Source organism: Grammomys surdaster, unplaced genomic scaffold (assembly GCF_004785775.1).
Source record: "Grammomys surdaster isolate TR1022 unplaced genomic scaffold, NIH_TR_1.0 229, whole genome shotgun sequence".
In the NCBI taxonomy this organism is placed as follows: Eukaryota; Metazoa; Chordata; class Mammalia; order Rodentia; family Muridae; genus Grammomys; species Grammomys surdaster.
The window spans coordinates 3,459,072-3,473,624 of record NW_021604674.1 but is presented as its reverse complement, the minus strand read 5'-3'; the positions used below and the strand labels follow the sequence as shown (position 1 = coordinate 3,473,624).

The 14,553-nt window shown below is 43.5% G+C and overlaps 1 protein-coding gene across 3 annotated transcripts in view; it reads right to left on the bottom strand.

Annotated features, from left to right (window-relative positions):
• Nucleotides 1–11,886, bottom strand: part of Pde6c (phosphodiesterase 6C) — a 49,952-nt gene extending 38,066 nt beyond the window's left edge. For 2 of the 3 annotated variants that reach the window (XM_028773502.1, XM_028773505.1), the window contains exons 1-4: nt 11,224–11,886; nt 2,272–2,424; nt 2,083–2,172; nt 967–1,107 (exon numbers count right to left, since the gene is read on the bottom strand). In XM_028773502.1, coding sequence (XP_028629335.1) covers nt 967–1,107; nt 2,083–2,172; nt 2,272–2,424; nt 11,224–11,703 — 864 coding nt within the window. In that variant the 5' untranslated portion in view covers nt 11,704–11,886. The remainder of the gene's footprint in view (nt 1–966; nt 1,108–2,082; nt 2,173–2,271; nt 2,425–11,223) is intronic. The other variant, XM_028773503.1, reaches the window with a different exon arrangement.
• Nucleotides 11,887–14,553: the final 2,667 nt, after the last annotated feature.

Below are 14,553 nucleotides of genomic sequence, written 5' to 3'. Positions count from 1 at the left end.
ATGGCAGACAGGTTACTAAAGAAATCAAGTAGGAAATTAGAAATTTCCTAGAATTGAAAGAGAATGAAGATAAGACACACTCAGACCTATGGGATAAAAGAAAGCAGTTCTAAGAGGGAAGTCACAGCTGTAAGTGCCTACATTAAAAAAGTCAGAGCTTTTATGTACAGATGACTTAAGGATTCACCTTAGGGCCTTGAGAAAACAAGAACAAGGCAAACCCAAAGCGGCACACGAAAAGAAATAGTGAAGATCATGAAAGAAATCATTACAAATACAAATAATCAATGAAACAAAGAATTGGTTCTTTCAAAAGATAAAAGTGACAAACTGTTAGGTAATCCAACCAGGTGTGTGTGTGTGTGTGTGTGTGTGTGTGAGAGAGAGAGAGAGAGAGAGAGAGAGAGAGAGAGAGGAGAGCATGTTAATAAAACTAGAAAAGAAAGGGAGAAAGATAAAACAGATACCAAGGAAATTCAGAGAATTGTAAGAACATATCTTAACAACTTATATTCCACTAAACTGAAAAAACAAACAAACAAAAAACCCCACTTAAAAAAAAAAAACCTAAAGAAACAGGTGACTTTCTAGATGAGTATGACCTACCTATCAAAGTGAAACCAAGAGAGACCAGTAATTTAAACAGTTCTATAGTGGGTGATATTGGCATTCTGTACTTTCTGTTCCGTTTGCTATAACCATACAGTTAGTCTAAAATTAAAGGCTACTAACTAATCAAAACAGGAGACTTGCTGGTGATGGATACAGGTATAGAATAGAAAAGCCAAACTTGAAGCCTGTGTCATTTTGCTCCTTACTGCTCCCGTTAGCTCTGTGCCTTCACAGAGCTAGTTCTTGCTATCTGGTTATTTACATAGCATATCCGTTTGTCAACGGACCATGTTTCATTTGGGTATGCATTTTCTAGGTGACGGAGGGGAGATGAGGCATATGGAACATGAAAACCTTCTCCTTGGTCATGTCCAGAAGACCAATGGAGTAGCGCTCGCAGTTCAGGTATGTCCTGATGGTATACAGGGCCTTGTGAAACTGTCGCTCAACATCAGTGAGCTCTTCAAATACTTTATTGGCTGACCACATAAGGATCTGGAAGACACAGAAGGAGGAGAAGGAGGAAAAAAAGAGGAAGAGGAGCAGGAGGAGAAAGAGGAGGAGAAAGAGGAGGAGAAGGAAGAGGAGGAGGAAGAGGAGGAGGAAGAAGAGGAGGAAGAAGAGGAGGAAGAATGAGAACAACAACAACAAAAATGAGAGGAAGAGAGACAGAGACAGAAAGTGAATATTAGTTCAAAGAAAACATGAAGTGTACCAAAAAATGAACACAACTCACAAGAAACTGCAGTTGTAGTTTGAACCATCAACAAACATCATGGGTTCTCTAAGTGGGGCGATGGATAGACCTTTCCCAAATCATGGGTTTATGAAAGGGGAGGATACATGGTTGATCCAGTGTAATCAACAAAGCCTCCTTATCTTTTCAAAGGCTCCAGTATCAGAGGGCTGTCACTGGACCTCTTGGGAAAGAAGTCACATGACTCAGAGTTAACCTAACCTGGAAAGTTGGAATGGTGAGGAACCTAGATGCATTCATCTCAAGACCCACTCCTGTATTATACAAATGGGGGACCTGAGGATCATGGCTGCCAATATGCCTCTCTTCCCCCTCTATCCCATGGAAACAATGAACCACAAATGAGTGATTCTTTTCCGATGGTGACCCAGGAACTAAGAGCTTCATGTGAGAACTAATGACTATTTAATAATTATGCCAGCTATATGAGGTGGGTACTGTAATCATCATATCATAAGTGAAAAGCCCACAGGTACCCAGAACGTGGACTGAACAAGCCCAGCTGGTTGTACATACAGATGGAGGACTGAAGGTTGGGAGGACCCCTGGGTGGAGGGATGACTGTGTGAGGATACTAGGGACTAAGGTTTGAGGATCTGCTCCAGGTGGCTTAAGCCCCAGTGAGGGATAAGAGGGCTCTGACTTGCTGCTGTTTTGTGGTCCCTCTGTGAGAGTACATGAGCAAGGAATGACTCCTGTTACTGTCCCGTTACCTGGCTTCTCCGGGACTCCACACTGTACAGGTAACTGGTGTGCTGCAGCCTTAGGGAGACAGCAACAAAGCTGAGGTACTTGGAAAAGACCTACGGGCCACAGAGAGGAACAAGTTACCCTTGGGATCCCTTCCTTTAGTTGTACAGATCACTTCCGGTGTGTCTGGCCAAACATCAGGTTAGCAGTACCTCCTCATCCTGCGTGGAAAACTCGGGAGCGTTGACTTTGTTCACTGCCATGACCACAGCAAGAACCTCCTTGCCCGTCATGATCGGGACTGCCAGCAGGTTCCTGGTGACATATCCAGTTTGCTTGTCCATAAAGTCAGAAAAATGACTGTTCTGAAAAAAATAGAAAAAGTTCATGTGTTTGCAAAATAGAACTGAATCATACAGTCTAAGACACTCTCTAATTAAAATCCTACCCACAAATGGCTCTGGTTCAGTGGTTCCACCATTCCAGAATGTTCATCTTCCACCCAAGAAGAAACTTATCTGGATCAGGAGAAGGTTGGAGCAGGAAGAAAGAGGTGGAATCACAGCCTGGTGGAAAGTGAGGTGCTAAGAAGATGAAATGGGGGAGCAGGGCTACAGTGGTGCAGGGAAGGAAAGCTCACTGGACACAAAGACATCACTTAACTGCAAATGCAAAATGTACAGTTAGAACCACAAACCTCTCTAGCAAAACAAGTAAAAATCAATACTCTTTCAAGGGGACTGGTTCTCAACCTATGACAAACCTCTATTTCAGCTATGAAGTAGCAACAAAAATAATTTTATGATTTGGGGGTCAATTTTATGATTTGGATTTTCAGAGTGAAGGCCCCTTTGGCTGGAGGAACAAGTCTCATGAAATTTTTATTTATGCACATTTGTTTTTGAAATGTTAAAAATTCTTTTTATTTTTAAAGACAATTTGTTTTTATTTTTATTGAAAATAGATTTTCCTCCTCATATAATACTTCCTGAATATGGTTCCTCTTCCTCTATTGCTTCCAGTTCCTCCCCATCTCACCTCCAGTCCAGATCTACCCCCTTTCTGTCTCTCATTAGAAAAAAACAGGAGTCTAAGGGAGAATAATAAAGTACTGAGATACAACGAAGACTTACACATTAGAACAGGACAAAACAAACAAAAAACCCAGAAAGCATAAGAAACAGACCACTTGTTCACACACTCATGAACCATATAAAAACATTACACTGGAAACCAAGATATATACACAAAGGACCGGCACTGAGTTCATTTCATTGTCCATCCCCTGCTGGGCATGCAGCCTACCATTTACAGTAGCTTGTTTAACCGGTGAGACTCTTTTGAAGGAAAATAAACTTTCATGTGCAAGTGGCTATCAATTGGAGATAGCTTCCGATGGATGGGGGCCTGTGTCCATTTCTCCTTTCAGCTCTAGAACCCTATCTGGTGCAGATCCATAAAGGCCCTGTGCATGCTGCCTCAGTCTGTGAGTTCATATCTGCTCATCTTGTTAATTTAGAGGGCCTTGCTTTCTTAGTGTCCTCTATCCCCTCTGGGTACTTGCACTTTTTCCGTCTCCTCTTCTGCTTACACCCTTGAGCCCTGAGAGGAGGGATTTGATAGAGACACTCATTTTTTTTTAGGACTGAATGTTCCAGGGTCTCTCACTTCCTGGATAATGTCTCTGGATCTCTGTATTTGTTGTCATCTGCTACAGGAGGACACTTCTCTGATGAAGGCTGAGCAAGGCACTGATCTAAAGTACTGCTATACTGATTCTGTATAGCAGAATGTCATTAGGAGTCATTTTAGTCCTAGAATTCTGCTTTGTTTTTAGAATGACAGTATTTGGCTTTATCTCCGGCCCCTGAGACATCTACTTGAAGGTTCTTGGTTGCCCAAGCAGTGTTGAGTATGGGTTTCATCTCATGGGGTTAGTCTTAAGTCAAATCAGACATTGGTTGGTTACGCCCACAAGTTTTGTGCCATCATTGCCCTAGTATATTTTACAAGGAGAACACATTGTAGATCAATAGGTTTGTGGCTGGGTTGGTGTTTACATTTCTCCTTTGGTAGCATGCAGAGTACCTTCCTGTGTCAAAGATACTAGAACATAGGAGTGAAGGCTTTATGTAGACACCAGCTTGACACCTCCATGTTCAATAAGGTGTGTGGGTGTTGTCTTAAACAACGGGGACTTGAAGTCAGTTTGTGGAGAGCAACTTACAGACTTGGCAACAGCCTGATTGGGCATTTCCCATGAGATCTCTTTAGCCAAGAACTCAATTAGATATAACCCAGCCCCAGTACTAGAAGCTTCATTTGGTGACAAGAAATGGCCATTTGGGACTCTGTCCCCACCATTATTTGGCTATTTCATTTAGATCATCCTCATATGTGTATATATTTTAAGAAGTTTCTATTGTATTAGATTTCCATACTACCCCTCAAATGGCCCTTAATTTTAGCTGTCCCTCCCCAGATTCCCTCCCTTCTCTCCCCCCACCCCGTTCTCTTCCTCTCTCCACTTGATCCTCCTGTTCCCGCCCCTACCCTCAATACACCCAGAACTACTACCCTATTTCCATTTCCAATGGAGATCCATCTGTCCATTTCCCAGTCCTTTACTCGATTTCTACCCTCTATGGTTCTGTTATCGTAGGTTGGTTATCATTGAATTAACAACTAATATCTACATATAAGTGAATGTATACCATATTTGTTTTTCTGGTCTGAGATTCCTCATTCTGAACAATTTTATTTTCTAGTTCAATCCATTTAACTGAGAATTTCATGATTTCAGTTTTTTTTTTTTAAACTAGCTGAGCAATCCTCTAATGTATGAATGTACCATGTTTTCTTTATCCACTCATCTGCTGAGGAACATGTAGGTTGTTTCCAGTTTCTGGCTATTATGAATAGGGCAGCAATGGGCCTGGTTAAGCATGTGTATTTAGGGTAGGATGCAGCATCGTTGGTGTATATATCCAAGAGAATAGCTGGACCTTGAGGTAGATCTAGTCCCATCTTCTTTAGGAACCACCACACTGATTTCCATTAGCGGCCGGACAAGTTTGTGCTCCCACTAGCAATGGAGGAGTGGTCACCTTACTCTACCTCCTAACCAGCAAGAGCTGTCACTTGCTTTATTGATCATTGCCATTCTAACTAGAATAAGAAAATCTTATTGGTTTGCATTTACTCTGATAACTAAGGATGTTCAACATTTCTTGATGTGCTGATCAGCCATTTGCATTTCCTCTTTTAAGAAATCTGTTTGACACATTTTTAAAATTGAGTTTTCCTGATTTCTAGCTCTTTTCTAGGTTGCTTTTTATATGTTGAGTACTTGCCCTCTATTAGATGTATAGTTGGTAAAAGTCTTTTCCTGCTTTGTAGCCTGCTACTTTGTCTGAGATTGTTCTCTAATTCTCTCTCTTTGCTGGGTTTTTATGCAATTCAGTATCAGGGTAGTTGTGGCCAGAAAATTAACTGGGCAGCGCTTCTTTTGTTTCTGTTTTGTGGAATAATCTGAGGAGTATTGGCATTAACTCTCCTGTGAAAGTCTGGTAGAATTCTGCACTAAAACCATCTGGCCCTGGGATTTTTTGGTTGGGAGACTTTTAATTCACCGAGAACTTCTATTTCACTGGGGTGGGGGATTATATGTCTGTTTATATTGCCCATCTGACCTTGATTTAACTTTCATTTTTTAAAAGGTTTTTTCCAATTTGGTGGAGTACAGGTTTTTTAAAGTATGTCCTTATGATTCTCTGGATTTCCCTGATGTCTGTTGTTGTCATTTTCATTTCTAGATTTGTTAGCTTGAATCTTCTCTCTGCCTTTCAGTTAATTTGAATAAGGTTTTGATCGTATTGATTTTCCCGAAGAACCAACTCTTTCATTGTTCTTTCTAATTTTTTGTTTGTTTCTATTTTATTTTGATTTCACTGAATAGCTTTATGATTTTTTTTGTCATCTGCCCCTTTTGGGTGTGATGTATTTCTTTTGTTCTGGAGCAGCTGTTCCTAACCTATGAGTTTCCACTCCTTTAGGGTCACAGATTAAATATCTTGTATATCAGATATTTACATTAGGATTTATAACAGTAGCAAAATTATAGTTACAAAGAAGAAATGAAATGATTTTATGGTTGGGGGGTCACAAGGACCTGTATTAAAGAGTCTCAGCATTAGGAAGGTTGAGAACCACTGATCTGGAAGCTTCCAGGTGTGCTGGTAAGTTACAGAATGAGATCACTCTTTTTTTTTTTTTTTTTTTTTTGTAGGTACTTAGTGCTATGAACTTGCCTCTTAGAGCCACTGGGTGTCCCAAAAGCTTGGACGTGTTGTTTGTTTGTTTGTTTGTTTGTTTGAGACAGGGTTTTTCTGTGTAGCCCTGGCTGTCCTGAAAGGAAGCTCTATAGGCCAGGCTAGCCTTGAAATCACAGAGATATGCCTGCCTCTGCCTCCCTGAGTCTAGAATTACAGGCTGATCCCATTACCACTAGGTGATTGATTTTTTTTTTAGACAGGATCTCACTGTGTAGCCCTGTCTGGTCTGAAACTTGCTATGAAGACCACGCTGGCCTTGAACTCTGAGATCCACTTGCCTTGGCCTCTTGAATACTGGGATTGCAGGCATATCTTGTCTTGCACATTAAAAATTCTTGCCCCCTTCAACTGTGTGAAAAGGTCACCTTGCCACTGTCAGTATTTATATGTTCCTCAAGGCTATCTCAAGCTAAAGTCTTTCCTTTCATAATTTTTTAATTAATTAATTTATTCATTTTTGTGAGCAAAGATGGAAAAATGGATCTTCTTGGATCCATAGCAGCTTATAGCAGCTGCAAAGTTACTGCTGATGCCTAGCGTGGCAAGAGTTGATTGGTGAAGTTGGGGAACGTAAGTGCCCAAAGTCAAAGGAAATGGGTTGCTGAGGCACTTATGTGCTCTGTTATTTCAGAGAACACTCTCTCTAGAGGGACAAGACGCTATGGCCCAAAATATGTGGAGTTTTTGCTGTTGTTGTTGTTGCTGTTGTTTTTGTAAATGGAATTATTTTCATTTTTTTGTTGATTATACATCTGAAAGCAGCAAACTGTGGAGGCTGGAATCTGTCTAGTTTCCCAAAGTGAAAGTGTGGGAGTCCACTTGAAGTGTGATTTACAGGCCAGAATTCACACCCAAACAAGGGCCACTTGGGCAATGACACTCACTGCTCAAGTCAGAGAATCAGTTCCCAGCTGTGCCACAGGGAACCCATCAGGTAAATCAGACTGCCGTAACCTGTAAAATCCAAATATCTATGTTCTGCACATGATCTAGGCTCTTAGGTGTGCTGTGTAATTCCAATGCTCAACCTAAGAGACACAGGACTGCTTCGGGAGATGCTTTAAATGGGCCTACTTGTGAAACAAATGGGGGTGCTGGGTAACTGAGTGCCTCTCCTCAGCAATATATTGTGTATTCTTTCCCTAAGAGGGAACATCATTTCTTTTGCAGGATGCAGGCATAAGAGAGAAGGTTCTGGAGTAAGCTTTTGGGCTCCCCTGATTTCCTAACTCTGTTATCCTCGTCTACCCTCTGTGTCTGTCATGCCTTATCTTTCTTTTCCTTTCCTCTCTTTTCTTTTGTTTTTGTTTTTTTCTTTTAAAGATGGAGTTTCTCTGTGTAGCCCTGGCTGTCCTGGAACTCACTCTGTAGACTCGGCAGGCCTTGAACTCAGAGATCCACCTGCCTCTGCCTCCAAGAGCTGGGATTAAAGGCGTGCACACCTCTGTTGCCTGGTTCCGTGTTTTTCAATCTAATGCAGAAAAGTGGTGCCGCATAAAGGCCAGAGTTCACAGTGTAAAAATGGCGAGACACACCATGGGCAGAAAGCTCTTGTGCACAGCCGACACCAGATAAATACAGAAAAGAAAAGAATGCCCCGCCCCAGCATACACTGGCTAAACACTAGAAAGAGAAGCCTGCCCACTCCCCGCCCCTTCACCTGAAAGAAAAGCAGTTTTCTCTCCGCAGTGTCCGCTTTGTTTCTAGTCCTCACTTTTCTCACCAGTTCTAGTCAAAGAAGAAGTTGGGTGCTCAGCAGGGTAGAGGTGTCCTGTGTCCCAGACGCTCTTCCTTCGGGGGCCAGTGCTTTGCCGGGTGCCACAGTTCCCTGCTGGCCCCTCTATCTATTACCTCTGCTTCCTGTCACGCTCACCCTTGGTGAGCGCATCTCTATGCTCCTGTAAGTTCTTTCCCTTGACTCACTGCTCGGATGCTATTTCCTTCAACCCTGCTACCCATGACCACGTGTGCCAGCTTCCTACTACATGGCTGTCGCGTGCACAAACTGAAAAATTGGAATCCCAGAAACGTGGCCCAGCAATTGGAAGTAGACGGTGTGTCTTTCCAGACACATTTCGTACTTGACATCACTCTAATCTGGGTTCTGAAGTCAGGCATGTGCTCTTAAGTGCTCTTGGGCCATTTGAGAAGAAGATAACTTTTAACTTTCAAAAGTCAGTGCTGAGTTGTTAGCACATCTGAAAACCCAGGTTAAACTGTCCATCGATGTAGGGAGAAGAAACTTTCTAGATTTTTTTTTAAAGTATATTTTGTTCTATGGACTCCCAAATTCTTCCAAAGGTGTTTTTACAAAGGAGATCCTGGAAGCAACTGGGGGACTCTGGAGCAGTAAGACAGCATTTCTGCTAACTCAGTGGGTCTAAAGGCTAAAACCTACTTAAACACGGCTAACTCTAGAGGTCAGGAGGCAGAAGAGGAGATAGGAAGGAGAAGAGAGAAGGGAGGAAGCGGATCTATAAACATCTAGTTAATTATTGAAAACACCAGCCTTGGGCAGCCCTCTTTCCCACCAGTCTGATGGAGCAGCACCCAAGCAGTTAGCCAGCTTCACCAACAGGAAAAGAAGCAGTGTAAGGGGAATATCTCTCAGCTTCCTGTTGTTTAAAGTTGTCCTCCTTTTAACCTAGTTCCAACCATCAATATTACTGAGCCTTTTATTTGACCTTGTATACCGGGTCTCCAAGCTCCTGCTCATTTCAAGACAATCATACGTTTTCTGTGGTTAACTGAGCAACTACTATGAGTCAATCATTTTATTTGGTTGTCTCCATTCTCTGGGATGAAAACTCAGTCCATTACAGTGACCTCAGATGTAGATCTGCACGCAGGCCTATCGGAGCACTGTCATGGCTTCCCTGTTACCTACCTTCAAGGTCTTCATGGTCAGGAGCAGCCAACTCTGTATCTATGACCACACACACCTCTCCTCTGGGTAGCAGGGTAGACACAGATGTGTGTGGTCAGTGGTGTGTTGAAAAAGGAGAGCCTTGGGAACCTTGGTCTGGGGGAGACACCATTCTATGACCTCAAACTTCCCGTGTGACACAGAAGAGGGGGCGGTACAGAGTCACCAGGTCTTCCCATCCCGTAGTCCAGACCTGATGTGCTACCTTTCTGACCCCGAACAGACTCTTAACTACAGAGGCACAGATGTCAGTCCTGGGCCATGGCATCTGCAAAGAGTCTTTGTAAAGTCAAATAAGGCTAAGATGTGAAAAACCCTTTATTAGCTGGCAAATGTGATGGAAAGATAAAGAGTGTTCCCCACACCACTTTAAACATCGGCTCCAACCTTTGGCTGCTGCAGATTTTACTGCAGTGGCCAAAATTGGTGAAGCTGCAGCAATGCAGAGTGGAGGAAGGGCACTGGTCAGAGCCGGGAGGCTTTGGTTCTGTCCTGGCTCGTCTGTGTCACAGCCATCTGTCATGCGATCTGGGGGAGACACTGTGCTGTGACATCGAACTTTCTGTGTGACACCGGAGAGGGTTGGGCTACAGAGTCACCAGGCTTTGCCATCCCATACCTCCTGCATCTGCTCACCCAATAGACCCATGGTTCTCAGCACTGGCTGCATATTTGTACCACTTGGGGAGGCCACTTTCCAGAGTCTGCTATGGCTGCTGTGTTGGGAGTTGCAAGCATCGGTATTATTAATTGGATTTAACGTATAGCTGGAGTTGAAAAGCAGCAACGGACAAGACAAAGTGCTTATAATCTACAAGGACAGCGAATGAGACTTCTGTCTCCCACTGAGCTCAGCATGTCTGGCTTCAACATTCACACCTCTCCACCCTGTTCTGAACATCAGGAGCGCCAAGGGAAGGGGAAGATGCTTTGTCCTCGGGCTCATCATCCTTATAGCAAAGCTCCAGGGACAGACAAAACAGCCCAGGGGCACATCATCATCTTCCCTACCAGAAATCATTTTACCCAATTCTCCTTAGGGAGAAAAAGTCTTAGAAAAAAAAATGTGCATGTCAGATTCTGACGTTTGATGTCTTTGCAACTGTGGAGACGGGGGAAAAAGTATGTTCTCACTAGAAAAACTCAGGTGTCGAGACATAGCCTGTTAGCTGGGGTCCAGAGAAGCTGTCTCCAGAGCACACATCAACCCTTGTACCTGAGGAGCGCCCTGCAGTTGTTTGCGGAACGGTGCTGCTAATGTTTGACACACTGATCCCCCCTGTCTGTGCAAGCCTTCTGTAATCAGCTTCCGGAGGTATTTGGAGATTAGCTCCGACCTCTCAGCTGCCCTTAGTCACGAGTCAGGTTATGGACTCTGCACAGACAGCACTTCAGGGGCTGCCATCTGACTCTTCTTCTCCATCCATACAACGCTGTCCTCTTCTGTTAATAGTAAATCACAGTACTGGGGTGTGGGTAGGAAAGCAGCACAGGCAGAAACTGAGGCTTGTGCTCTGAGTGCTGCTCAAGGAGGGACTGTGAACTGTTTGTGAGCCAGTTTGCTCCAGAGAAACCTCCAAGGGTTATGATGAGAGGCATGGGAAAGGGTCCCTATGCTAGGCTAGCCTTCAGTGTGCTGGCTACTGGTGGGCTTGGCTGAATAGTACTCCCCAAAGCAATGGAGGAACACACTAGGCATATCTAGGAAAGCCTAACTTAAAATTTCACATCAAGACTCACTTGCACCAAAAAAGATGTATTCACCTCTCCTCTGAAATCCCAGCTCCACTGGGCACCTTGTACTTTGATTTAACTCCAGCCTGGCTAGGTCTGCCATCTCCTTCCCTTCAGTTCCCCCTTGTCCCTGACAAGACGTCTGCCCCACTTCAGGAAGGGCTACCTACCTTTTTGACATCTGAGACATTAAGGGCTTTCTTCACATGAGCGACCCAGCCAACTATCCCAATGTCCAACGGAAATACAACTTCTTTGTCAGGGGCCACGAGATTGTCCTCAAACTTAGAAGTTGGGGTGACGTTCAGCAGCCTGGAAGCCACCTCCGGTATGCCGTTTCTTGCTCGGCACATGAACATACTGCAGCAATCAGCCTGTAGAAGCTGAGCCAGCCTCTGCAGGGCCCTGTGAGCCACCTGCTCGGCGCTTCCTGCTTCGTCCTGCATATATTGCAGTAGCTCCAGGCACACGCCCGACTCCTCCACCTGTGTCATCTCAGGGAGAGACATGGCTGCCTGAACCCCTGGATGGCTGTTTTTGAAGATCACCCCCAGTGCCTCCACCCTTAGCTTCTTGTCAAAGTACTCCTTGGCAAAACAAGGGTTCTCCTCCAGGTAGCGCTCCACGGCATCTTGGCTAATCTCACTCATCTTGTGGCTTGTGTTGCTGCTGCTATTCAGAGCTGAGGCTTCCTCAGAGTGATACCCTGAGCAGCATAACAAAGAAGTCCATCCTGGTCAAAATCATCAAGGAAGCCCCAGGTGGTCCCTCAATTAAACCCCCAAAAGGGAAGCAGAAACGTTGCCTAGCAGTTCTTCCAAGCTGCCTGTATGTAACACAAGACCTGGGTTTACGGTAGGCCGGAAGCAGCGGATTAAGGAGTTCTTTAAGTCACAAAATCCTCAGCGTTATTAGCCTCTAAGTCATCAGAGAATCTTTGAGTAGCCGGGCAAGAGTCAGGTGGCATTGTCTATCCCAGAAGAATAACTCAACTGCTGCTGCCCACAGCCCGGAAGAATCGCCACCTCGCCACTGGTTACCTTACAATCGCATGGACAGGCCCTTTAAATTGTTCTTGTGTGACAGCTATGGTATACAGACCTCACAAGTGCTTAGGGATTTTGTTTCTGTGCATGTAGCAGCTTTAACCATTTCAGTGAGCATGGGTTAGGGAAGCAGAAGGTTTTAGTTTCCATGCAACAACAACAACAAAAACCAAACCAAAATAAACAACAACAAAAAAAACCCACAATACTAACTCTTCCTGCTTCTCAAAAGCCCCTTGATCCCCTGGGCTGTTCTGTCTACTCTTTCTCTAAAAGTCTCCCTTCTCTATGGCCTTCGTGTTAAAAGCTTGTTCTTGGACCCCCTTTCAAGGAACAAAACTGAGATTTATTACTAAGAGAGTTAAAGACATATAGTTTTAAAAATAATATATGGCTGTAGTCTAAGTGCAGAGTAACCACAGATTTTGATTGCTAGTCCAGGACACGACTGTAGAAGTGACCACGTAGTCCCTAACTGGCTTTTCTACCACTAAGCATATTAGGCCGGATTTGTTTTCAGTAATAGTAGCTGGGCATCATGCTTTTTTCCCCCTCTGAGGCAGCTTATTAAATCTACAGGACATGAGCTGTGTCTTCTGTTACTAGGATCCTTGCCGTCTCAGGGGCTGCAAGTGAGCAGAGCACACAGAGCTGCTAAGTTTTGTTTAATGTTTATTTTATCAAGCGTTAATGTCTATTAAGTACATTTCCTCCAGCAACACTACCGCACATCCTAAATCAAATGAAACATTTTCTAACCCAGCTGGCTTGCCTGTTTAAGGGCTGACTTCAAGTCTCGATGAATCTTTTAACTGCTTTAACAAAGCTTCAAACATTGCAAGACAGCATTGGAATGAAAAGCAATGAATACCAGTTGTTAGTGTATCCTTAGACACACTTAGATTGGCTTCTAAAGGACAATGTGCGGTTTATAAATACAAGGCTCTGCCTCACTAAAATATAGCAATCTTGGTAGTCACAGAAGAGAGAGGTGGAGGCTGCAGGGTCCAGGTCAAGAACTTAAATTCTTAGTTTTCCCAGGGGAACAGAACTCACACCAGCATTAACAAGTTATGCCCATTTGTTATAGTGGTGATTTGCTTGTTACTCCAAAGAATCTGGTAAGGTGCCCACATTTTCTTGTTCTCGCTATACGACACTCAAGTTTCCTATCAGTTACTTTTGCCAGGTAACTATTTCCTTCACAGAATCCTTAGATGCATTAGGTCTTAGTCAGGATAGGAAAACCCTACGTCAAGCAACAACAGGCAGTGAGTTGAGTCAGTCCTAGGCCTTCTCTAAAACTAAAAGGATAATGGATAGAATGAGTGGGGATGAGTCTAGGCAGGTAGACTGAGGCCCAATCACAGGGCTTGAGAGGCCATGCTAGGGACGTGAAGCTTTGGAAGTAGGAGAGGACTCTTCCTTACAGTTTAATCTGATAGCAAGGGGATATTAGATATGTAGAATAAGTTTGGAAGAGTTCCTTCTTTATGGCTACAGAGATACATCAACTCTTGAGACCACTTTGCTCACTTTTCTGGCAAAGGGCCAGAGTTCAGATCCCAGCACCCGCTTATGTGGCTCATGACTCCAACTCCAGCAGACCCAATGCCTGGTTCTAGCCTCTGAGAACGCTCCCATACATATGTGCGGATACTCACGCAGACACAAACACACATACAACGAGTTCTCTTGCTTCCAATCCTACAAAACAGTTTGAGAAGCATTCCTTCTTCTTTAAGAGTTTGGTAAAATTCTATAGTGAAGCCATTCAGTCCTATCAAGTTGGTTTTATTCCAGGAATGCAAGTATGGTTTACCTTTCATAAATTAGTGAAAATAACACTGGGGCTAAAGAGATGGATGAGCGGTTAAGAATCTCTATTTCTCTGTCAGAGGACCCAAGTTCAGATCCCAACCCCCACATCAGGGGACTCACAGACACCTGTAATACCAAGGACTCATACAGCACTCTCTATGGCCTCTGAGAGTACATGCATACAAATATTATTTTTTAAAGTAACATAGCACATAAATAAAGTCATGGGTAAAAATCACCAAGCTCCAAAGGACACCTCTATCCTAAGTCATGGTCACACAGATGGCTCAGGTTAAACAAAGCAAAATTTAAAAGACACAAATGTAAGCAAGGAACTTGTGAGGAGAGTTAGACAGGAGACAATGGGGTAAGAATAACCGGAATTCATTACACACACGTATGAGACTGCCAAAAGCCAATTTAACAAAAGTTATTTTTAAGTGTCATAAAAAGTAGCAAATGATCTGAATAAGTACTTTTCCAAAGGAGAAAGACAAATTGCAAATAGATATATGAGAAAAATACTACACGTAGGTGGGCACTAGAGAAATGCAAATTAAAGCTATATTGAGATTGTATTTCAGCTATGTAGAATGGTTACTACTCAGACAACGGATGCTGACAAGTATGTAG